The sequence below is a fragment of the Pelmatolapia mariae genome, linkage group LG1 (assembly GCF_036321145.2).
Source record: "Pelmatolapia mariae isolate MD_Pm_ZW linkage group LG1, Pm_UMD_F_2, whole genome shotgun sequence".
NCBI classification, from domain to species: domain Eukaryota; kingdom Metazoa; phylum Chordata; class Actinopteri; order Cichliformes; family Cichlidae; genus Pelmatolapia; species Pelmatolapia mariae.
Genome location: NC_086227.1, coordinates 25,268,507 through 25,293,839, shown reverse-complemented (window position 1 = coordinate 25,293,839; position 25,333 = coordinate 25,268,507). Strand labels below are relative to the sequence as shown.

Here is a 25,333-nt window from a genome sequence, read left to right as displayed (position 1 = left end):
ATGGTCGAGCATTTGACCTTAGAACTGAAGAAGCTTCTCGGATGAGAGGTGAAACGTCTTCAAGCAACTTAAAGAAGTCCAGACGCTTTTCTTTCCAAGCTCCTTAGACTACGATGACCTGGATGACTGAGAACCTTCACAGACATTTTAAACCAATTATTTCTGTCTTCTTAGTGATAATGAACAAAGGTAAAAAGGATCAAAAAATTGCAGTTGTAAAGGATTCCTCCTGCAACACTTTTCTTTTTGTTATGTGGCAGCTGTCTCATGTGGCATACCTCCGTCACCGGGAAACGGCAGCTTCCATGCTTACCAGTATACTGTTGGGAGCCAGGTCACCTATCAGTGTAACCATGGTTACCACCTTGACCCAGGTGTTCCGATGACTGCCATGTGTTTGGAGGATGGCAGCTGGAGCAATGCTGCCTCAGTCTCCAGATGTCTACGTACGTATTTCTAACTTTAATATAAGGATGGGTAAATGTATTAGTTGACAAAAAAGTAAGCACTGGTATATCTAGGAAAAGCTAGAGCCTCTAGCTGGAAGCTCTCTTCTCAGTGTCCAGGATGCATTTTGAGAAGATGACTCACACATCATTTATTTTTCAAAAAAACTTTTGTCCACTAAATCAATCATTAATTTGGAGTTTGTTTAGAATTATAAATAAGTAATACATTTTAATTTATACAATTATAATTTATACAAATAGTACATTATCAGAGATTTTAATTAAGAATTAAAAGTCACCTGCCGTTCAGTTACATTTTATATAACTGTATCATTTCATTAAATTTTTGTCCAGCGGTCCACTGCCCCAGCATTGACGGCGTCCTCTCAGATCACATGACCTACCGCCTAATTTCTGGTAGGCTGGGAGAGTTTGGTTCTGTGGTGATGCTGGAGTGCTCAACCGGGTACTATTTAGGTGCGGGGCATCGGACTCTTCGGTGCCTTGCCAACCGAACTTGGGAGGGGTCAGATGCCCCAGCTACCTGTAAGAGTAAGTACTGATACACACAAAGACACTATTATGACTGTCTTAGCTCATAATCAGCTCATCCCCTCACTTAAGTGCATGATAATAAAATTAGTACTTGGTGCACCTTCTAAATTTCCACTAGTAGAATTATACTGAACATTATTCATGAGTCAGATCATACATAAAACTGTCACGGTTCAGCTGTGTGGCAGGCACGTTGTAGGACCCAAACACAGGACTAACAACACGGGAGGTTAACTGAAAATGGCAGCTTTATTGCTGGGAAATCCACCTTAACATAAACTCACAGAAAACAAACAAAAGCCCTGAACATAGTAACTAAGGACTGAAACACTGGAAAACTAGAATGTAAGCTGGACCACAAGAAAACAAACCCTGGAACTGAGAAGCTAGGATCTAAACAGGCACATGAGGGAAACACACAGCAGTGACAGGGTTACGACACGACAAAGGGCAAAGGAAAACAGGGGTTAAATACACGAGGGAGTAACGAGGGAAAAAACAGGAACAAGAGACATTTACAAAGATGTGCCCATAATTTTTTTATCTTTTCTTCCAAGGAGTTTGACTTTCATGTAATTTTTTAAAGCAGCCATGAGCAATAGTTATCCACGCTTTCTAAAAGTTTTCAAAGTTTTTCTTTTGACATCGGCTGCCTGTTTTTTTCTCATTTTCAGTCCACCCCTTGTATCTGACCATTTTCAGAGGAATGGGCTTTTGTTCACCTTGGTCAGGAAAGGTGAGGTCAGCTGACCTCAAAATTACTGAAGCAGTGTGAGATCATCTTGACAGAGAACTGAACAAAAGGCAGTGAAAATTCAAAAAAAGAGCTTTGAATATCCTTCAAGAAGCCTGGAAAACCATTTCTAAAGACTATTCAAAGAAATGATAAGAAATTTGCCTAAGAGATTTCAGACTGTTAAAAAAATAAAGGTGATCATACAAAATATTGACTTTCAAGACCTTTTAAATGGCATAAATGTTTTTGCTATATGTTCTGTATTTCAGGTATGATTTCTAATCAGTGCACCTGTTTCCCATTTTCCTAGCAAGATATAAAGAAATGAGGGGAGACTTGGAATAATTAAAGAAAGCTACTTTCCTAGCATAATTGCCATGTTTAGTTTAAAAAACAACAACAACTGTGCTTTTCACCTGCTTTGAGGGGCAAGCATGCATGTGCATAATCCTCTGTCGTCGGTATATTTGAGAGGGAGCTGCTTTATGTGTGGTTGTGCGTGAGGTTTTATCTATTTCCTCTACTTTTTTTGAAATTAGTTACCAGGGGTGTATGTGTTTCGAAACGCCTGAGGATATTAACCACTGCACATTGTCTAGGGACTGTATCTCTTTCAAACAGAATGCAGTCTGTGCTTCCTAAATGTGGGGTATATGTCGATAGTAGTGAAATACTGTCTGTACCAATACAGTCTTACTATGCAATGCGTCTTTGCTGCTTGTTTCATAAAGAGAGGCTGTGACAGAACATTGGGACTTTGACAACTTTCCAGTAGGCTACATAATTTCATACTGTTGCATAATATATGATATGCCAATGGAAAAGTGAAATGTGTACACTGGAAAAGTTTTAAAAAAATGATTAACATTTTAAATGTATTTTACATTAAGCCAGTGGTTTAAAGACTTTATTTGGATACATTTTTGTTAATTTCTCTAGGTAGTGTTTGAGCTGACCTACCTATCATTGCAGCAGTTTCAAGGGATTTGGCAATGTAACAGAAGTGTCTGTTTAAATTAGCCAGTGACTTTAAAGCTGTGTCTCCCAGGATATTAAGGCAGAATGAGCTTAAATCTTCTGAAGGAAATAAATTCAGATAGATATTGTGTTGGAAAACAAAAATTTACCATGTTTAAATTTAGGATGGTAGTCTTGTAATGCTTCATTTAACTGACCAATCATGATGAAGGCTTGACGACACAGACCACTTTATTTGCAGATTTTGTAAAAGATGGAAAAGTATAATTTGCACCACGATGTTATGTACTGTTACTTTGTAATGACACATTTATTTCATTATTTAGTTATCTCCTGCGGGGAACTTCCTTCCCCACCTTTTGGTACCAAACTGGGGACGTTGACCACATTCGGAGCAACTGCAATCTTTATGTGTAACCATGGCTACACGCTGGTGGGATCTCATGTGAGGGAGTGTGGCGCTAATGGGCTGTGGAGTGGTGTAGAGACCAGGTGTCTAGGTAATGTCCATTGAATGTGATAAGATGTTCAAGATGTTGTGGTTTATCCTAAGTCACTTTGGCACAAAAATGAACAATTTGATTCAAAATATAAGTCATTGGAAAAGAAATGTATCAAGCTGTTAAAGTAAAATCAAAGCATTGTCTCATCTCAAATTACATTAATGAGAAAAATCCAACCTGATTAGTACCTCACTAAAACCATGGAATAGATCACCTAAGTCAATGTAATGAACAAGGAGAGCCTATATGTACAACTTTGATAAGATAGCACATTGTTAATATTCATGTTACACCTGCAAATTTCACATCCACCCTCATATTCTTTTGAGATATTGATGGCAAAATATAACAGTATTTGTCATTTATTGATAGAGATGATATTTGCTGACCTAAAAAAAACAATAGTAATACTATCTCTTAAAATTAGAAATAAGTCTCTACTTGTAACAATTTTAGAAAGGCTAGTTATTTTTAACTTTTAACCTTTGGCAATAACCAAGTGACCATTCAGAACTGGGTGGACTATTTATCTGGAGAATCTTAAGATGTGGAGACATGAAACTGTTAATAGGTATAAGTACTAATAAAACAGGTCATAGTACTCAGACGCTGATTCCATTAGATACACAAACATCAAGAAAAAGGGATAGACTTTGAAACACATCTGTTAACAGATGAAATAGTGTCAAATACAATTCAGAATTTCTTTACACCTCAGCTCACAGGAGTCTGGCAATTTATGTGCTGAAGCTTTAAGTAATCCCGGGCAGATGTAGTGCATGAAAAAAATTGTTTAAAGGACTGTTTTTAAGAGACTTTTGTCCATCTGTAATTGCTGCAAGTTTAGAACTAAAGTCTTTGAAAGATGATTTGCGAAGACAGACATTTGAACGTTTAAGCATCTAAGCTCCTACATATAATTTGGCAGTCCACAGTGACTGCTGGCACAATGAGCCAGAATGTGTTTAAAATCAGGGCTCAGCACACAAAACCAGCTTCAGTGATGTGTGAGTGAGTTAAAGATGTGTTTCATTGTGCTGTATTAATTTCTGTCGCTTTGCTTCTCCCAGCTGGTCACTGTGACTCTCCAGATCCTATAGTCAACGGCCACATTAGCGGGGATGGATCTAGTTACCGTGACACAGTGGTATACCAGTGCATGTTAGGATATCGCCTAATTGGCACATCAGTCAGAATCTGCCAACAAGACCATCGGTGGTCTGGAACAACACCTGTCTGTGTCCGTAAGTTCACAATACCAACAACATCGTGGTTTGGAGTTAAAGATTGTTTGCTGCTTTTGTCAAATATGAAAAGCTAAAACCTATATTGTTATATAAAGAAAATCTTCAGAGACATCACACAATTTATTCTTTTAGAGTTTACATTTTTTTTCAGTGAATATATCTGTGCACCAACATTAAAAAAAGCTGGAAATATCACACAATATCAAGAGGGAGAACCACAATACTTATTCCGAACCTCAAGTTTCTCATCACATTTCTCGCCACTCTTTCTCTCTCAGCAATCACTTGTGGTCACCCAGGCAACCCAGCCAATGGGCGGACCAATGGCACCGAATTTAATCTCAATGATGTGGTCAACTTCACCTGCAACAGAGGTTACGTCCTAAGTGGAAATGCTCGGGCTCAGTGCCGACTTAACGGACAGTGGAGCAGCCCCTTACCAGTCTGCAAAGGTCTCGTCCACATTCATTAACACAGAGCTAGCAACTCATGCACATGCACATCCTTGTAATGCTTTATTCTGTTAAATCACTTCTATAGATTAGAGTTTTATATTATTTTCTTGTCAAGAAAGTAAATGTACACACGCTCTGTGTAAGTGAAATAGAGAATTTAACTATTTAACACTATCTATGTAGCTTTTTTTCACTTTTAAAATCATAGAATCTATGTGTGAGGAGCCAACATGATGCTATTGACATCTGTTGAGTAAAATCATAACCAAATAAAAGAAAAGGCCTCAATGACAAAAATTATCCCTAGGTTGTATTGTAAAAAAAACAGATTTTCCTTTAAATTGTGGATTGCCGTGGTATGTTCAGCATGTGTTGACTGAATTTGCTTCTACCCACATTATGTAAATGAAATTGCTTTTGGAACCGAGTCTGCTGCTAGTAAAAGAGAGAACACAACAAAATCTTATCTGCAAGATGAATTCTGACACAATCAGTGTATCTCCAAATAAACTAATAAATTCATTCGTGCACAAACACAGCTGGGTACATGTCCAGAGACATGCTCTTATCCTCTGCTAACCATGCACGGTCATTACAGTACAAACCTCTCTACACCCCTGGTAGTGTAACAGTTATGATATACTCAAGCACGCACACACAAGCATTTTGCAAAGTCATGAGAGCAGATCGATATAACGTAGTTGCTCACATGGGTTTCCCATTGAAGCGATTCATCCTCGCTTGCCTGCTTGCTTTCTCCATCTCCCCCACATTTTCTGTCTTATCCTGCTCTCCCTCCCTCTTTTTACCTCACAGCAGCAGCTGTCAATTATAAGACTGAAACTTTCTTTGTTCCCATAGGGTGCCAAACACACACACACAAACACACATAGGCGTCTCCCCCATGGACTTGAATTTGAGTGAATGTCAGTCTCCCCTGCGACATGGGGAAAATCAAACTCCACTCTTATTGGACTGGCATCTACCCAGAGAGAAAAAGTACAAGGGACAGGAGGAGGGAATAGGGAACAAAATGCTTCAAAAAACAGAGCAGGGTATGACAAAAGAGCAGTTTAAAGAAGACCAGAGCAGAGCAGCATGGATGATATGAAACTGTAACTTTGTTAAATGGTAATTGAGTATTCAGCACTCAACCCCACAAAGCTCCCATGATATATAGCCATCACTTTTATATATGCTTGCATTGTAAAAACTTTGTAAATACTTTTAAATGGCTCTTCTGCTCTCTCGTACAGTGGTGAACTGTTCTGACCCCGGTCATGTGGAGAATGGCGTGCGCCAATCCGGCCTTCGTTACCCAGAAGTCTTCAGCTATGGTGTGACTGTAGCAATCCACTGCAAACGAGGCTTCTACCTTTTGGGTTCTGCACTCCTTACATGTCAGCATAATGGACTGTGGGACCGGCCAATCCCTCGTTGCCTAGGTATGGGTGAACAAGTGAAGTCAATCGGGGAAATATTTGGCTCGATTGAAAAAGTGACAATAAAGCTGTAACAGAAGCAGATACTGAATGAGAGCCATTTCCTTATAAGCAAAATGTCTTTCCTGTTGTGAACAGAAGAATTTTGGGATTTTTTTTATAAGAACATGCCTTCAAAAAAGTAGTCACAAGCAGGTAGCTTTTTTTGTTTTGTTTTCTGGAATAGGCATTTGAGGATTGAAATAGCCTGAAGAGCCTTTGAGAGTAGGATAAGGAGGAGTGGATGAGAGAGTGAGCGCAAACGAGAGGGTTCAAGAAAGAAAATGGGAAGAAAGTAATCATAAAAGAAAAGGGTGTGAAAGAAAGAGTCATAAAGGTTTGAGTATGATTTATGTCCATGTGTGTTTACAGAAAAAGAAAGTTGGAATGTGTCTCATAAGGCTATAGGTGGTCTTGTTAGAAAGCTACCATTGCTGATAGAAACAAATAGATTAAACTAGAGAGTGATAGTGAGAAGGAAGCAGATTCACAGATGAAGAGGGGAACAGAAGGTGAACAAAAGCTTAGAATAAAGACACAGGAACAGAGGTGTAGAGATGAGAAATCAGACAGAGAGGAAGGAAGGGGCAGACATCGGTGAAGCACTTGGCGTCTGTGCATCGAGCGTTGCATTCGCGAAACAAGGTCTTATCGGAAAATTGGGGGGAAAGGGGTGATGACAGAGGGGCAAGGAGAGGATGGAGTAATACAATTTGGGGGTGAGGAGAGATATCGGAGGACAAGTCATTTGGCAGCAATAGAAAATCGAGAGCAGTTCCATATCAGTGTCCTCCAGAAACTTGTGCTTTGTAAAACATAGATTTCTCTGAAGCTGAAGAAAAAAATTGGGCGTCTGTTGCTTAAATGCTTTGGAATTAATTTTTTTCTAGTTTTCTACATAGAAGAAAAGCAGAGATGCTTTCAGTGTTGTCTGGCTGAAGTGAATTTAATTTCAGATGAGTTATTGGTTTTCTCTCCCTCTCTCAGGCAATTCAGTTAAACTCAATAAGCTTTACTTGCATGCCTGTATGCTACAATGTGGTGTAAGCAAGGCAGGTTTAATTATTTATGTGCATATGTTTTATTGTACAGTTGCAAAGTCATAATAAGTTGTCTTGTATTGGTTAAGGTGCATATCACACAACCAAAACATCCTTGGTTGTCTTCCAGTTCACCTTGGTTGAACTGCTAGCGCCTCTGTCTCATGCTACATTTAATGTCTACACTTCTTTCTTTTTGCAGTCCCTGTTTGTGTATTTTGACACAAGCATGCACACACAAAAACAACAAGGGCTTGCATTAATCCCACCCCTCTTTTGCTGAAAACACTCTCCTGTTTGCTGTCTCTGCAGTGACCCAGCTGCACAACCTGAAGCAATAGTATCTGTAATCTATAGTTGGACGCATCCACACTCAAACACACATTCAGAGACATACACAAACACTCACACACTAAACCCTTCTTTATCTCTTTCAATCTCTTGCTGTCTCTGTAGCTATTTCCTGTGGTGACCCTGGTGTACCCCCTAATGTAGTAGTATCTGGGACCAACAGTTGGACATATGGTTCAGTACTGCAGTACTCTTGTCTACCTGGTGGAGTGCTTGTGGGCAATGCTACTCGCCACTGTCAGGAAGATGGTACATGGAGTGGAGCACCACCCTACTGCACTGGTAAAGTCAAAGTAGTTGATATACCTGCATGTCTAATAGACACGATTTACATTTTGTGCAGGATTAGGGCTAAGTTGAATGATTCACTGTTGCTGTCATACATATGCGCACTCAAAGCACACGATAAGTCTGTGCCTGTTTTTACACATAAGGCAAATGTACCACATGTACACTGAGGCTTTCAACAAGGAAATCTGTATCCAGAAATGCCTTTTTAATAAGGCTTTGCAGAACACAATTACTAAGATAAAATATTACAGTATGGCAAGCACTCCTGCTCACAACAACAGTGTGCAATTTGTGCCAATCAATCAATCTTTATTCCAGACTCATGTAAAACACATCAACAAAAACAAAGAAAAAATACACTCAGATCAGATCACCTTCCCACAAAGAGATAATTGTACCAGTCTCTGCTGGTGTTGAGCCACCTTTGTCTCTTCAGTGATAAGCTCATGGCATTAGAATAGGCTACATGAGGTTTATGTAGAGTCACCTTCGTATAGTTTGTCCACAAGTATGAAGTATGCAGAGATGTACAGTATGCTCTAAAAAGAACTCTTCTGGTATTTGAGCTATAATAAGATGTCCAAGATATTTGACCTGATTACAGACAATAAGATTATTATTCGACAATGTAAAATTGGGAAAGTCTTAGATGTTTGTCCTCATTGGTTCTACAAATGATGACAGTGCTCTTACGGGCATGGTATCTAATATCATGGTCCAAACCATAAGCAGAATGTAATGTATGCGAAAGAGCTGCTGGAGACCAGCGCTACCTGGACTGAAGGCCACAAGATTATCTGCACATACACACAGAATTTACCATCTAATCTGATAAAATTACTTACTGTTCTTTGTATTTGTGTATTTGTATCTATATCTTTACTGTACCCTGAGCTCTGAGAAAAACAATTTTGTTTGACTACGCCTTATTCTGTGGTCTCAAAGACAAAAAGGTTCATGCTGACTTTGGAGCTACTACATACTGTCACCATCATTATATGATCATTTCTAGAGTTTGCTTGCATGTACACTACCAGTCAAGTTTGGACATTTAATGGGATTTAATGGGTTTTCTTTATTTTCATGACTATGTACATTTTAGATTTTCACTGAAGGCATCAAAACTATGAATAAACACATATGGAATTATGTAGTAAATCTCAAAACATTTTTTATATTTTACATTCTTCAAAATAGCCACCCTTTGCTTTGATTACTGCTTTGCAAACTCTTGGCATTCTCTCGATGAGCTTCATGAGGTCGTCACCTGAAATGGTTTTCCAACAGTCTTGAAGAAGTTCCTGGAGATGCTGAGGACTTGCTGGCCCTTTTGCCTTAACTCTGCGGTCCATCTCATCCCAAACCATCTCGATTGGGTTAAGGTCAGGTGACGGAGTGCTGGCCAGGCCATCTAGCGCAGCACTCCATCACTCTCCTTCTTGGTCAGATAGCCCTGTTGAAAAATAAATGATGGTCCAACTAAACGCAAACCGGATGGGATGGCGTGTTGCTGCAGGATGCTGTGGTAGCCATGATGGTTCAGTGTGTCTTCAGTTTTTAATAAATCCCCAACAGTGTCACCAACAAAGCACCCCCACACAATCCATGTTTCACAGTGAGAACCATGCATGTAGAGACCATCTGATCACCTTTTCTGTCTCGCACAAAGACACAACGGGTGGAACCAAAGATCTCAAATTTGCAATCATCAGACCAAAGCACAGATTTCCACTAGTGTAATGTCCATATCTGGGCTCTAATCCGAGGTGCTGTTAACTTGCAGTTTCTGAGGCTGGTGACTCAGGTTAATTTATCCTCAGCAGCAGAGGTCTTGCTTTCCTGGGGCAGTCCTTATGTGAGCCAGTTTCATTGTAGCGCTTGATGGTTTTTGCACCTGCACTTAGGGATGCATTCAAAGTTTTAGCAATTTTCTGGACTGACTGACCTTCAGTTCTTAAAGTAATGATGGGCTGTTGTTTCTCTTTACTTGTTGATTGGTTCTTGCAATAATGTAAATTCTAACAGTTGTCAAATAGGGCTGTCAGCTGTGTACCAACCTGCATAACACAGCTTATGGTCCCAACCCCATTAAGAAGGCAAAAAAATTCCACAAATGAATCCTGACAACGCACACCTGTAAAGTGAAACCATTTCATGCGACTACATCATAAAGCTCATTGACAGAAGGCCAGGGGTTTGCAGCGCTGTTAACAAAGTGTCCCTACTTTCAGGAATCTAAAATATAAAACATATTTAGAGTTATTTATCAATTTTTTCTTTGCTACATAATTCTATATATCTTGTGTCGTATATTTGATGTCTTCAATATGTATCTACAATGTAGAAAGTAGTAAAAATGAAGAAAAAACATGCTAGTCTATACATACACTACAGAGATCTTGTCAGATGGTAGACAGTACCAGTAAAGGCTACAAAATAGCAAAAACTCACTGATTAAAGGTAAAAACAGTAGAATTCCAGGGAATTGAAGAATGAAACAAGTGTTTTTTGAGAACAAAAGATTGAGCTATTAAAAAAACAGCAACACCCCATCTGGAACAAAAACAGTGAGCCATACCCCACAGGCAAGTCAGTACGAAGACATCTTTGTTTTGCCTCCGCATAATATACTGTGAAGTATTAACTGGAACTGACAGGTATCTCTGACTGACGGACAGGCTCCCTGTGTGTTTCAGAACCACTCAATTCTTCAGCCGTATTGTTTTTTGATTTTAGATCAGAGGGTGTGATGTACTGTATTGAGGAAATGACAGTGGTAGACAGTCACCTAAGAAACGTCATATTATGATTGAAAGTTAGTCCTTGTGCTCTATGAATATTTATCTCTGGATTCGATTTTCCACTTTCCACAGTTCCAGACATGAATAACATACCAGAAGAGACGCCATAATTTTAAATCAGTTAATCAATTTAATAAGTGACAAATTGCAGCAAGCTGTTTATATCTTTGATTATAATTACCTACCTTCCAGCTTACTGAGAACCAACCACCCCATGACCTCGCTGCCCTTCATCGCACATGTCCTCTCATTTGTTCTACAAAAAAAGATGAAGGGAGAAATTATTTGAACATTTTCAAGCTGTTAAAAAAACTTTGTTCAGTTTTTATATGCTTTTTATTGCATTACGAATTTATGAACTATGTCACCATTTGACAGTTTTGCTTGTGTAAATTATCTTGACAAAGTATATTAATGTCGTTTTTGTTACCTCTGCAATTTATCACAAACACAGAGACATAATGATCTCTTACATGCTGGAAACTGAGCACACTTTATACTACAGGGCATATTTCCTGGCTTGAACTGCACATGTTAGAAACAGGCAGGAATAGAGAGGTGGCAGAGTCCTTGTTCACTTCTCAGGTTGTAAGCATTCCTCTACACTGGGGTTACACAGATCCCACAACACTACAACCGATCATTTCTAAACTCAGCATCAACAGTCTCAACAGCTGAAATGCAATAAGCTTACTCTGCTGGCCTCAAAACAGAGCACTCAGCAGGGCAGAATACATCCTGCAGCTGAAGAACTCATTGAGATGCAAGACACTGCATTTGGCGCTGTACCCTGTTAAACTCACAAATCCCTACCGATGGAATTTAAGCTGCTAAAATTGTGACACGCTCAGTGCTTTTAATGCTAGAACAATTTGGTATAGCCTAAATGCAAAGTACAGTTCTACAAAGTTTGCATGTCTGGGTATGTGCATCTATGTGTGAGTTACTGTATATGAAAAGGGTAAGCAGGCAAATTGTGTCATTGCAATTTCTCCAGTGCATATGCTGTTTAGTTGATGTTGTTGACCTCTAGCATGAATGCTTGCGTGTATTTTTAGCATAATGATCCCAGTGAGAGACGACCTCCTGATCTAGCATTTTACCATTTAGTTGCACAAAATCACTAACACCTATTAGAACACTAATGGACATGACTGCAGCAAGTGTATTTGGATTCACTGTGCAAATTGATGTGCTTTGATGTGTTTCTATGTTTGTGTCGCAGCAGTCCAGGATTATGTTGGGGGGTGGGGGAGTCATTTGGTTTTTAAGAGCATTGTTGAGTTTGGTACATTAACTTTATGCTTGCTTTCTTGCTATAGGTGTGAGTGCTGGAATCTGTGGAGACCCAGGGATCCCTCCTCATGGTGCCCGTATAGGAGGAGAGGAATTTAAAACCAAGAGCCTTTTGCGCTTTAGCTGCGAGGCAGGATATAACCTGATTGGGTCAGCCGAGAGGACCTGCCTTCATAATGGCACCTGGAGTGGTACACAGCCTGTCTGTCAAGGTGGGAAGTGTCAAAATGACCATTTATATTCCCCATGTTAGGTGAAAGTTTGGCACTTGAACTTGAGTGAAACGTAAACTGCAGCTTACACTTTACACAGCATATAGAACTTTTTATTTATTTAGTTATTTTCTGTCATAGCGCTGAAAATCGAAGCAGTACTTTCTCCTTGACTCGAGATAGATATTTATGGGCTCTTCTTATCTGTATTCTATTTATATAGAGCCTTTAAAAGGCTGCTGCTTGCTTTATACAAGAAATTTAAATGTGACAACATGCTGAACTGTCTGTTTTGAAAACATACACTTTGATGGCAAGTCGTCTTTGTCTCTTTTGAGGTTACCTTTGGGCCTCAGACTAGATTCTATAAAACATTGCCTTAAAAATATACCCTGATATAAAAGGAACCAAACAAGATTTGCTTATAAAGTCTGCGTGATATATGGATTTAATCATTTAGATCTTTATCCTAAGTATTTTCTTTTTTGTGAGAGTCATAGTGATTTAGATAAAGTAAGAGTGAAGGGCCCATATTGGATAATTGATATTACACATATTTATTGAGTCTTCGGGTTTTCGTAAACTTCTTTTTAACTCATTTTACTTCATTTTTTTTACTGTAATATGTTGGCCAGACTGAGATGGTCCACCATACTTTGCCCATATGTGATACAGATAGAGTTAAATATAGAGGTTTTATGTTACAAATGCTGATATTACACTTCTTGGGTTTTCCGTTTCTTTTATTGCTTTGAATATTAATGAGCAGCTGCCTTGCAGTCTGCCATTTTTCATTTGCTTGCTAGAGACACTTCTGCAAAACTGATCTCCAACGTCTCTCATCGGCGTGCAAAGCATGCTCTTGGTTTGCTGCTGGCTCTAAAAGTGAAGACAAGAGTCTTTTTTGCACTCTTGCCACAGTGCAAGTTGCTGTAAACTTTAGCTGGCACTCCCTACTTGTGCATATGTGAAAAATAAATGCTAACTGCGGTTTGGGGTATGATAATGCAAAATGAATTATTGACCTCTGCAGGACCCTCTCTATGTTCTTGGTCTGGTTCTGGTTCAAACATAGTTGCATCCTGGGTTTTTGTGTTACCAGCTGACACTTACAGAGTTATATCTGTAATCACATAATTAAGATACACAACCAACATTCCTTTGCCACATTGTGATTGACCTATTAGAGTAGGCTGGGCTTAAAGACAGGAAAGGACAGCTTAAAGAAACAGGAAAGAAAAAACAGCGTTTCAGAGTTTGTGTAGCAGTGTGAATTTTACTAGAGTATGTGTACATACTTTGATCCTAAATAAAGCCATTAATTTTTAAATAAGCATTATATAGGCTCTTGAGCGAGTGTAATTCCTCTGCTGATTTTCAGTTACTCACTGCGGTCTAAAATTCTGCAGCAAGAACGCAGTAATAAATCATTAACAACGTTGTTTGTCCATAAGTGGTCATTTTAATATGTTCTCAAAATTCAGAGATGTAACACCAGAGACGCATAACGTAAGACGGTTGTTGAATTTAAAATATGAAGACTCAAGTTTGTTTGTTTGTGTGCATGCTTAGACACAAAGGATTGAAGTGTGTCACTCGTAAATAAGTTGGATCTTTGACAGCACTGTGTTAGTAAACGGCATCCTATAGTCGACAACAGCAGTTTCCAAAGACACTCTTTGAACCCATGGGAATCCAGGGAAAATTAAAGTGGGTCCCCCTAGAACTGTAGAGACACTGGAACCATTAGCTGCTGCCTGTGTAGCCTTGCCGATTTTCACCACAGATATTCAGGCCGAGTAAAGCAGACATGGTCTACACTGTAGTCTGATGCAAATTTTAAATTCAGTTGGATAGACGATTTATTCTCGCAGCAATTTGAGTTGTTAGGTCGAGGAAGAGGGAGTCACAATGTATCAGTGCTTGTTTATGTGCCTGTGACACAAAAAGTCACCAGTATACTAACAATAGGACAAAGCGTACTTACTATTGTACGTAAATTTAGCTGCTAAATTGCATTTATTTGTTTGACACGTTTTACATCAAATTACCATGCTTTTTTTTTTTACTTACCGAGTTGTTACAAAAGTGTTTCCAAGCCTGAAAATGGCATGTTTTGGAAATGCTCAATCTCATAATGTGATTTTTTCTTCGTGTTGGAAATCATTATCTTTAGACTGTATGTGTTTAAAATAATACAGATCTCTGGAACTTTAAGACACAAAGCTCTAAACTGAAATTATACCAAGCTGTTGTGGAAAGTGTGTGGTTGAGAAACTGCAGACAGTCTCTAATTTTAACCTCTTGTAAGTCTTGACTTGCTTGCATATGTTGAAAAACTGACGTAAATATCAAGTCAGTCGTACAGACACACACACACCTTAGAAGTGTGTTTGTGTTTGTGTGTGCCATTGTCTGTGATTGTGTAAGGTAATTATTTATGTCTGTCTACAGTTGTTTTTCATTAAGCTAATAGTGGTTTAAAGCTGATTCAGAGAGGGTAAGACATCTGTCACTGACACACACAAATGCAAAGAAATCCATACACAATTCCAATTAAATACACACTCATCTACAAACTGTTACTCACAGATTTAAAGAAAAAATAGCTAGCTGTCATAGACGCACATGCAGCTTTGTATGATGTGCTCCACCTACACGCTGTCTCACGTACTTTTGAACGAGGCATTTAAGAGTTCTGGCTAATGAATGCCATCAATAGGTGTTTGATTGTTAAAGGCTGTCAGCTGTCATGATCTTATTAGTGAAATGTGCTGTGGCTGGTTGCTAATTTCTGTCGGTTCTGTTAATGTGCTGTGCCAGCAGACTAAAGGTCGATGGCTCACTAGATAGAGTCGTAGTGCTTTCCCCGCTGCATTCATGAACCTTCCCCTGACAATTTTGTCTTACAATCTACAAGACCAGCTGCGGCTCAGACACAAAGAAAACGTCCGTGGCTCAAAAGAAGACATCACAGAGGGTGACTTTTTCCACAAAATAAAAGGGAACCCCTCAGATTCACTATAGGCTTTAGTAGAGGAACTGTTGAAGCAGCTGTGAACATGAACACCAGTGTGACTTAATGAATGCTGCAATGTCAAGCACACAGCCAATCTTTAAATATATTTCTGTATTCTCTGTGCTCTCATCTCTGCAACTGTGTTCTCCCCAAAGATGACTCAGGAAGGACATTGTCCACAAGTATTGACTGATAATTAGCTCCACAGTCCTGCTACATGACCCAGTGCTGCTTCTTGCCATCATTTGTTTTCCTCTACAATTGCTGTACCTCGCAGATGTTTTGGCAAACAGTAAGCACGACCAGGCAGCACCTGACCTTGGATCTTTTATAGGTGTTGTACTTGGCTCAGTGGCGTTTTGGAGGTTAAAGTTAGTGATGTAGGGGTTTTAACAACTTCCCCTCACTCACTACGACACAACTGTAATTCATCTGTAATTAACAGCAAAGGATCACTCAAACACACTCCTTTTTTACATTATTTTATGCATTTCTGCCTTGATTGGATAGTGAAAATGGAGAGAGACAGAAACATGCAGTAAAAGTCTCACCTGGGGACGAGCGCTCAGCTTTGGGGTCGCCCTAGCCCAACAGCTTTTAATCATTAATCAGCTTCACTACCTCAAGGAGATATTTTATGTTATTTCCAGCTGACTCCAGTGATAATCTCATTATTGTAGCCCACAGCTGATCAGCCCTGAGGGACAGGAAGACAGTATTGCTTACACCGATATTATCGCTGAGTTTAATCAACGCTGATTGGTATTTCCTCACCCCTCAGCTGTATCCTGTGGCAACCCTGGCACCCCAGCACATGGCAGAATTGTCTTCAGTGATGGCATCACCTTCGGCAGCTCAGTGGCTTACACATGCTGGGAAGGCTTCAAAACATCAGGCCTGACCACCAGACACTGCACAACCAATGGGACGTGGACAGGACAACCCCCAGATTGCACTGGTAGGATGATCGTTGCTGTCTGAGTGATTAGTTCAAACAGCATGGGATTCTCACACAGCCTAGAAGCGCTGATTAAAATATTATCATTATTGTTATATGTATGGCAGCGTTTTTCTTTAGCAAATGGTTCAAGAGTAGCATAAATTGTTCAGGGACTGGGAAAGCAGCTGCTGTGTATCTTCAGAACTGCACAAGGTCTCTTGTGTGAGAGATTTTAAAGTGTAAAGTTTAACAGAGGCAGACAGATGTGTAGGGAAAGGGGGAGAAGGAGGTGGGAGGTAGATAGAATGAAGTTGGAATGTGCTTCAGGGAAGTTACAGTGAGGAAGGAGAAAGTAATTTGAGTAAACGGAAAGCACAGTTTTTATGACATTTTAGAAAGCACAGTTTTTATGCTTTGGTTTTAAATGATACTGCACTCATCCACAGCTCCAGGCTTACTGGCACACCACTGTATGACAGATTTAGGCTTACTTATACCATAACATTTTTGTTACTTCCTTTAGTGATCAGTTGTGGTGATCCTGGGACAATAGCCAATGGAATCTATATAGGAAGAGAGTTTAACTTCAACCACACAGTGATCTACCGCTGCAACCCCGGTCACTTGATGGAACCACCTGGACATGGACGCAACGTTCTGCGCTGCATAAAAGATGGAACCTGGAACCAAACTAAACCCAGCTGTAAAGGTATGAGGAAGTAATACTCTACATAACTGTTTCCATAGTTATGGATAAAAGCATGTTTACTAAACATGTTTTCTTTCAGACTGGTGGAAAGAAAATGTCCATTTCTGTTTTGGACTGATTTTATAAAATCCCCAAAAAAGAGAGAATTATAATAAATGTTTTTTGTAACATATAGATGTTAATAAGTGCAGTATGTGTGGCAATGTTTTGATGCAAAACTTTGTTTAGATTAGCCCACTGGTTATAAGGAGAAGTTAAGGTATATGATAATATTTTCTGATATATGAAAATAAAAATGATGGATTCCTTCTGTAAATGTCTATGATTTGCCAAAAAAGTGAAACAAGAATATTCCGATTTCTTTCCTAAAAACGTTTGCTAATTGTCCCAGAATTTGATTCATAATTAAATTGAAAATTTAAACAAGAAATTCTATAAAACCTGAAAAAAATAAAAATTCAATTAAATGAATAGCAAAATAATATAAATTAAGTGAGGCTTGAAAATGTAAACATTGTATACAGTACAATATTATTTATGTAGGATGTCCAGTAGGCAAGACTGTATTATAACTGATATTTAAAATTATGAGCATGTATTCTGATATCAATTAATAACAGAATAATATACATAACTTTTATAAATATATTTCCCCACAATTTCGTGATATTTCTAGCTTTATCTATCTTCATTTCTTTTTTTTTGTCTATAAAGTGGTCAAATCAAACCAAAGAATTCAAGAAAGTAAGTCAGAACGGAAAGTATAAAAAGTTTTGTTGTATTCTGCATTGAAATAATAAAAGCACATGGACTAGACATATTATAGTGTCAAATCTCAATGTAATGAGATCTTCTAATGGTAGCAAACAATGAAGAATTGTGATAGTAGTTAATGGTAGAGAGCACAAAAAACAAAGGGCAATTTAACTAAGAAAAACAGTATTGCAATGCGAACTGGTATAGTAAATAACAGCTTGTGAATTCAACAGTACATTAGTGGAAGAAGTGGAAGATTAGGCCACAGGAAGAATAACATTGCTCCTCACTATAACAGGGTGTTAAATCAGGGTTTATTTCCTGAAACCTTCTGTTTTCCCACAAACACAAAGAGGAGAATAAAAAAGGAATGCATTAAATTGAAATGGCTCAGAGTTTTACAACAGGCCATATTTAGAGTTTAGACTATGATACTCAACAACAGTAAAAAGGAATGTTTCCTGAGATCCACCCTGCCGTTTCTTCCCACAAACAGAAAATCTCCTGCTGGCTCCTGCAGTTGGAGAGGCTTTGAACTGAGATGAAAAAAACTGAGAAAGCAGGAATAGAGGCTACTGAGAGGGAAGCAGAAAGACCTGCAGAGAGGAAAAGCAGAAGTTGTCATGGTTGGCTGTGTGGCAGGCAGGCAGGAGAGGTGGATCCAAAATGCAGGACTCAGACACGGGGGTTCAACTTAAAGCGCAGCTTTATTGCTGGGAAAAAACCTTGAATTAACTAAACTCACCAAAAGCAAACAAAAACCCTAGAGAACTAAAACACTAGAACAGAAATACTAAACTGGAGCTGGAGACCAAAACACTGGAAACACAGAGGCAAAACACACAGCTAGTTGAGGGTACGACGCGACACTGAGCAGGGGCAAACACAGGGCTAATATACACAGGGAAGTAATCAGGGAATGGACAACAGAAGGGAGACACAGCTGGGAGAAATCAGGACTGACGAGACAGGGGAAAACGTAAACAGAACACACTGACATCAGACACAGACCTTCACAATAAAACAGGAACTACACAAGCAAAGACACAGACTAAGAAACGCGGACTAAACACAGGAACACATGGGCAGAACTGAATAAACACTAAACAGAGGAAGAACAGAACCAAAATCACAATAGAAAAACACAAAACGCTGGGTCAAAAGGACCCAGGATCATGACAGTACCCCCCCCTCGAAGGCTGGCCCCAGACAGCCCAACAAGAAAAACAAAACCGCCCGAAAAACAGAAAACCCGACCAGGGCGGGCGGCGGGGGTCCAGGACGGAGGGCTCGGAGCAAAACAAAACAGGTGCACTAGACAGCAAAAAACAAAACACGAGTCCCAAAACCAAAAGAAAAGAAACACACCAGCGCTCAAGAAAACAGTCCAAATCAGAACACCTCAGGGGGCCGGCCGTGAGGACGGCAACGTGGACACAGTTCAGGGGGACGGCCAGGGGGCCGACAGCACCGGAGCCCAGACAGTTCAGGGGGTCGGCCGTGAGGACGGCAGCGGCGGCGACGTGGGCACAGTTCAGGGGGTCGGCCGTGAGGACGGCAGCGGCGGCGACGTGGGCACAGTTCAGGGGGCCGGCCCGGGGGCCGGCAACACAGGAGCCAAGGGGAAAGCAGTTCAGGCGGCCGACCGTGCGCACGGCAACGGCGGCGCCGGGCAAACAGTTCAGGGGGCCGCCCTCGACGGCCATGATGCCGACTCGGAGGCTTGAAAAGCGGCCAACAAAGGCGAGGAGGCGCAGGTCGAGCCGGCTCTGACAGCAGAGTTGCCACAGCAGGACCAGGCGAGGCTGAGGCCGGACCAGGCAAGGCCGGACCGGGCGGCCGCGTGGCAGCTGCGGAAGCCAAAGAAGCTGATGATGATGATGCTGGACCAGACGAGGAAGAGGACACGGAGGCTGGACCAGACGAGGAAGAGGACACGGAGGCTGGACCAGACGAGGAAGAGGACACGGAGGCTGCAGCTGACGACGGCGTGGATGATGAGGCTGCAGCTGACGACGGCGTGGATGATGAGGCTGCAGCTGACGACGGCGTGGATGATGAGGCTGCAGCTGACGACGGCGTGGATGATGAGGCTGCAGCTGACGACGGCGTGGATGATGAGGCTGCAGCTGACGACGGCGTGGAAGCCGGAGACGGAGGCGCTGCAGCTGGCGTGGATGATGAGGCTGCAGCTAGCGTGGATGATGAGGCTGCAGCTGGCGTGGATGATGAGGCTGCAGCTGGCGTGGATGATGAGGCTGCAGCTGGCGTGGATGATGAGGCTGCAGCTGGCGTGGATGATGAGGCTGCAGCTGACGACGGCGTGGAAGCCGGAGACGGAGGCGCTGCAGCAGGCGACGGCGTGGAAGCCGGAGACGGAGGCGCTGCAGCAGGCGACGGCGTGGAAGCCGGAGACGGAGGCGCTGCAGCAGGCGAGGATGGTGAGGCTGCAGCTGGCGGCGGCGCGGAAGCCGGAGACGCTGCAGGCGGCGACGGCGTGGAAGCCGGAGGCGGTGAGGCTGCAGCTGGCATGGAAGCCGGAGACGGAAGCGCTGCAGGCGGCGGCGTGGAAGCCGGAGGCGGCGGCGCTGCAGCTGGCGTGAACGAAGAGGCTGCAGCTGGCGTGAATGAAGAGGCTGCAGCTGGCGTGGAAGCCGGAGACGGAGGCGCTGCAGCTGGCAGCGGCGTGGACGCCGGAGACGGAGGCGCTGCAGCTGGCGGCGGCGTGGACGCCGAAGACGGAGGCACTGCAGGCTGGACGGATCCCTTGGACCCTCCAGCGACGACAGGAAGCAAAGGCCGGACGGATCCCTTGGACCCTCCAGCGACGACAGGAAGCAAAGGCCGGACGGATCCCTTGGACCCTCCAGCGACGACAGGAAGCAAAGGCCGGACGGATCCCTTGGACCCTCCAGCGGAGACACGAGGCAAAGGCCGGAGCAGTCCTTCGGACCCTCCAGCGGAGACACGAGGCAAAGGCCGGAGCGGTCCCTCGGACCCTCCAGCGGAGACACGAGGCAAAGGCCGGGGCGGTCCCTCGGACCCTCCAGCGGAGACACGAGGCAAAGGCCGGGGCGGTCCCTCGGACCCTCCAGCGGAGACACGAAACGAAGGCCGGGGCGGTCCCTCGGACCCTCCAGCGGAGACACGAAACGAAGGCCGGAGCGGTCCCTCGGACCCTCCAGCGGAGACTAGAGACGAAAGCTGGAGCGGTCCCTCGGACCCTCCAGCGGAGACTAGAGACGAAGGCCGGAGCGGTCCCTCGGACCCTCCAGCAGAAGCCATGACCAAGCCAGCAGTCATGGAGGCCACTAGCTGACACAGTGGCGACTGACAATGCACTGAGCACTGGCTCCGCCCAGGCAACGCTGACATGAGGTGGTACTCAGGGGGCTGCTTAAACTGCAGGGGTCCAGAATTAGCTGGGGCCTGACACCTAGCCTCTGGGGAAGCCCTGGAGTGGCAAACTGTACCAACGGCGGCTAAACCCTGAAAAGTACACTGAGAAGACGTAAGACTTCCTCCCTGCGTGGAGTGAACGGGTGAACCTGGTGGCCCTGGGGCCTGGACTACAGGCGGCACTGGAGGCACTGGAGACTGAACTACAGGCGACACTGGAGGCACTGGAGACTGAACTACAGGCGACACTGGAGGCACTGGAGACTGAACTACAGGCGACACTGGAGGCACTGGAGACTGAACTACAGGCGACACTGGAGGCACTGGAGACTGAACTACAGGCGACACTGGAGGCACTGGAGACTGAACTACAGGCGACACTGGAGGCACTGGAGACTGAACTACAGGCGACACTGGAGGCACTGGAGACTGAACTACAGGCGACACTGGAGGCACTGGAGGCTGAACTACAGGCGACACTGGAGGCACTGGAGGCTGAACTACAGGCGACACTGGAGGCACTGGAGGCTGAACTACAGGCGACACTGGAGGCACTGGAGGCTGAACTACAGGCGACACTGGAGGCACTGGAGGCTGAACTACAGGCGACACTGGAGGCACTGGAGGCTGAACTACAGGCGACACTGGAGGCACTGGAGGCTGAACTACAGGCGACACTGGAGGCACTGGAGGCTGAACTACAGGCGACACTGGAGGCACTGGAGGCTGAACTACAGGCGACACTGGAGGCACTGGAGGCTGAACTACAGGCGACACTGGAGGCACTGGAGGCTGAACTACAGGCGACACTGGAGGCACTGGAGGCTGAACTACAGGCGACACTGGAGGCACTGGAGGCTGAACTACAGGCGACACTGGAGGCACTGGAGGCTGAACTACAGGCGACACTGGAGGCACTGGAGGCTGAACTACAGGCGACACTGGAGGCACTGGAGGCTGAACTACAGGCGACACTGGAGGCACTGGAGGCTGAACTACAGGCGACACTGGAGGCACTGGAGGCTGAACTACAGGCGACACTGGAGGCACTGGAGGCTGAACTACAGGCGACACTGGAGGCACTGGAGGCTGAACTACAGGCGACACTGGAGGCACTGGAGACTGAACTACAGGCGACACTGGAGGCACTGGAGACTGAACTACAGGTGACACTGGAGGCACTGGAGACTGAGTGGAGAGTGGCTGCGTAGGACAGTGAGGATGCAGTCTCTTACTGACGGGAGGATCGAAGGATTTGGTTAGTCTTGATTGGAAAAGATGCTGACGCTGAGAATACCAGGCTGCGAGGGCGTCCAGAAGGGCCGTGGAATCTTCCTTGCCTGGACCACCCATGCCAAACAGCTCAAAGCAACACCTGGCTCGCAGAGCTGCTATTATTTGAGTTAGTCTTTTAATGTCCAAAAAGCTGGCTGTACAAAAGGTGGAAGACAGAAAGTTGTCAAAAAAAACAACCTGAATGAGTCTCTTGGGGGTGTTCTCAGCGTGGATAACGTCCCGGCAATAATTCCACAGCTGCGCGAGGAACAGTGAGTCTGCTGGATCCATTTGATGGTCGCGTCGTTCTGTCATGGTTGGCTGTGTGGCAGGCAGGCAGGAGAGGTGGATCCAAAATGCAGGACTCAGACACGGGGGTTCAACTTAAAGCGCAGCTTTATTGCTGGGAAAAAACCTTGAATTAACTAAACTCACCAAAAGCAAACAAAAACCCTAGAGAACTAAAACACTAGAACAGAAATACTAAACTGGAGCTGGAGACCAAAACACTGGAAACACAGAGGCAAAACACACAGCTAGTTGAGGGTACGACGCGACACTGAGCAGGGGCAAACACAGGGCTAATATACACAGGGAAGTAATCAGGGAATGGACAACAGAAGGGAGACACAGCTGGGAGAAATCAGGACTGACGAGACAGGGGAAAACGTAAACAGAACACACTGACATCAGACACAGACCTTCACAATAAAACAGGAACTACACAAGCAAAGACACAGACTAAGAAACGCGGACTAAACACAGGAACACATGGGCAGAACTGAATAAACACTAAACAGAGGAAGAACAGAACCAAAATCACAATAGAAAAACACAAAACGCTGGGTCAAAAGGACCCAGGATCATGACAGAAGTAAAAGATAGTGTGTGAAACTGATAGAGCATGTGACTTGGGAAGGAAACTGAAAAGCAAAAGTTAAAGGTGGTATGGAAAAATGGGAACGAGCCAGTGAGATACAGAGGTAGAAACAGGCCATAGACTAGAAAAGTCTTTCCTCTCTGCTCTCCTTTAGTTCTCATTTTCTAAATCTCCCCATCTCATGTTCAACTCCCCTGTTTTCATCCCCTCATCGATCATTTGATCTCATTTTGTGACGAAAGCTTTTTAACACACAGACACCCATAGACACATTTAATGAAGGACCTATCGAACTGCAGGCAAAAGGGAATCAAAGGGACTTAGACATAAGAATGACAATGAGTGACAGAGGGGGAGACTAGGAGGAGGAGAGGGGCGGTAAGGGATGAAGGGGTGTATCGGAAGAAAACAATGGATTAGAGAAGAGAGACACAAAAACACAGAGTGACACACAATGCATAATCCAGAGATTTAGAGGGAAAGAAATTGGGAGGTGGAAAAAGAGAGTGTAAAGCAAGTAAATGAAAAAAGAAAAACAGTGAATGTGATGAGCCATCAGTGAGGCTACAAGGAGAAAGCAAAGGAGAAGCAAGTGAGAAAGGAAGCGAGTGATGGGGGAAACAAAGAGAGCCAAATCAATACCTGCCCCCAAACCTGTAAACACACAGTGAGAAAAGGGATTAAGCCCATAAAATTTGTTGGCTGGGTGAATTGCACCAAGAGAGATATGCTTAAAAGACAAAGGAAGGGAGGGAGAGGCAGTAATGGTGTGAGAAGGAGACCAAGAGAGCTGGGGAAGAGGATAAAAGAGGACTGGAGCTGGGACAGAAGGCCAACGAAGAGAAGTGCAGGGAGAAAGCAAAGAAGGGTTAGAGGGAGTCGGGGGGGGAGACGCAGACAGAAAGGAGGCAGGGGACCAGAGTGTAAGAAAGAGGAGAGTGTGGAGACGTGAGAGGAAAGAAGAGAGGATCGGGAAAGGGAAAGGAGTCAGCGAGCGCAATGATGGAGGGAAGAGCAAAGGTGCATAAGCAAGCAGGGATGAGAGTTAGTCCTCTTCCTCTGGGTTGTGAAGCCACCCTAGTCAATTCACAAGAAGGAAAAAAGACAAAGAGGAAATAAAAGAGTTCAGAAACCTTCAATTACAGACACAAGTGTTTTCGGGCATCAGAGACCCACAGAAATATTGGTCTGGAATATTAACTGCTCAAGTCAATAAGAATGCATTCCTCTGTTTTAGTCAGCTAGAGTTTGTTCCCCAACAACAAAGTTGCTTTTAGGCTGAAGAAAACATTCATTCTGTGATGAAACTGAAACTTCATTAACTGCTGGCTAGCCACCAGCTATTATTCCTACAGTCACGTAACAATAAAACGATGAACCGTGTACATACTTTAAGAAATTGGCATTGATTTGTGTGCAGGTGCGTAGTTTTGTTTTGAATGGGACAAAAAAGGACACGTTGTAGAGTGGAGAAATATAATTTTTTTCTAAGGCTGGAAGGATGGCTTTGGGGAGGTGAAGGCTTCTTCAGAACACTGGTGAGATAGAAAGCCAGAAGTAACCAGTTGATTAGCTTGCCGTAGGCAGAATAACACAGAATTATAAATGAAATGCACGTACTTGTCACTTTATTAAGTACACCTGATGAAGTATTATTAATAAGTATTATTATTGTTAATATCATGAATTATTATTAATTATTAACCTTATTATTAATACATATCTTAGCAGCCAACCACACAAAAGCAACTCAGTGATAAAGATATGGTCAAAATGACCTGCTGAAGTTCAAACTGTCCAAGTTTTGATTTAAGGGAATTTGAACCTGGCATAGTTATTGATGGCAGATGGGCTGGCCTGAGTATTTCAGAAGCTACTAATCCAATTTCCCACACAACCAGTTCTAGTGTTTACAGAGACTGGTCCAAAAAGGAGAAAATAACCACGATCAGCCGTTTTC

The 25,333-nt window shown here is 43.0% G+C and overlaps 1 protein-coding gene across 1 annotated transcript in view; it reads left to right on the top strand.

Moving 5' to 3' along the window:
• LOC134629644 (CUB and sushi domain-containing protein 1-like) overlaps positions 1–25,333 on the top strand; it is a 316,340-nt gene that overhangs the window by 271,323 nt on the left and 19,684 nt on the right. The window contains exons 52-61 of the mRNA XM_063477161.1: positions 261–446; positions 804–1,001; positions 3,045–3,218; positions 4,292–4,465; positions 4,747–4,920; positions 6,180–6,368; positions 7,901–8,077; positions 12,210–12,395; positions 16,196–16,372; positions 16,878–17,063. Of these exons, the coding sequence (XP_063333231.1) occupies positions 261–446; positions 804–1,001; positions 3,045–3,218; positions 4,292–4,465; positions 4,747–4,920; positions 6,180–6,368; positions 7,901–8,077; positions 12,210–12,395; positions 16,196–16,372; positions 16,878–17,063 (1,821 nt within the window). The remainder of the gene's footprint in view (positions 1–260; positions 447–803; positions 1,002–3,044; positions 3,219–4,291; positions 4,466–4,746; positions 4,921–6,179; positions 6,369–7,900; positions 8,078–12,209; positions 12,396–16,195; positions 16,373–16,877; positions 17,064–25,333) is intronic.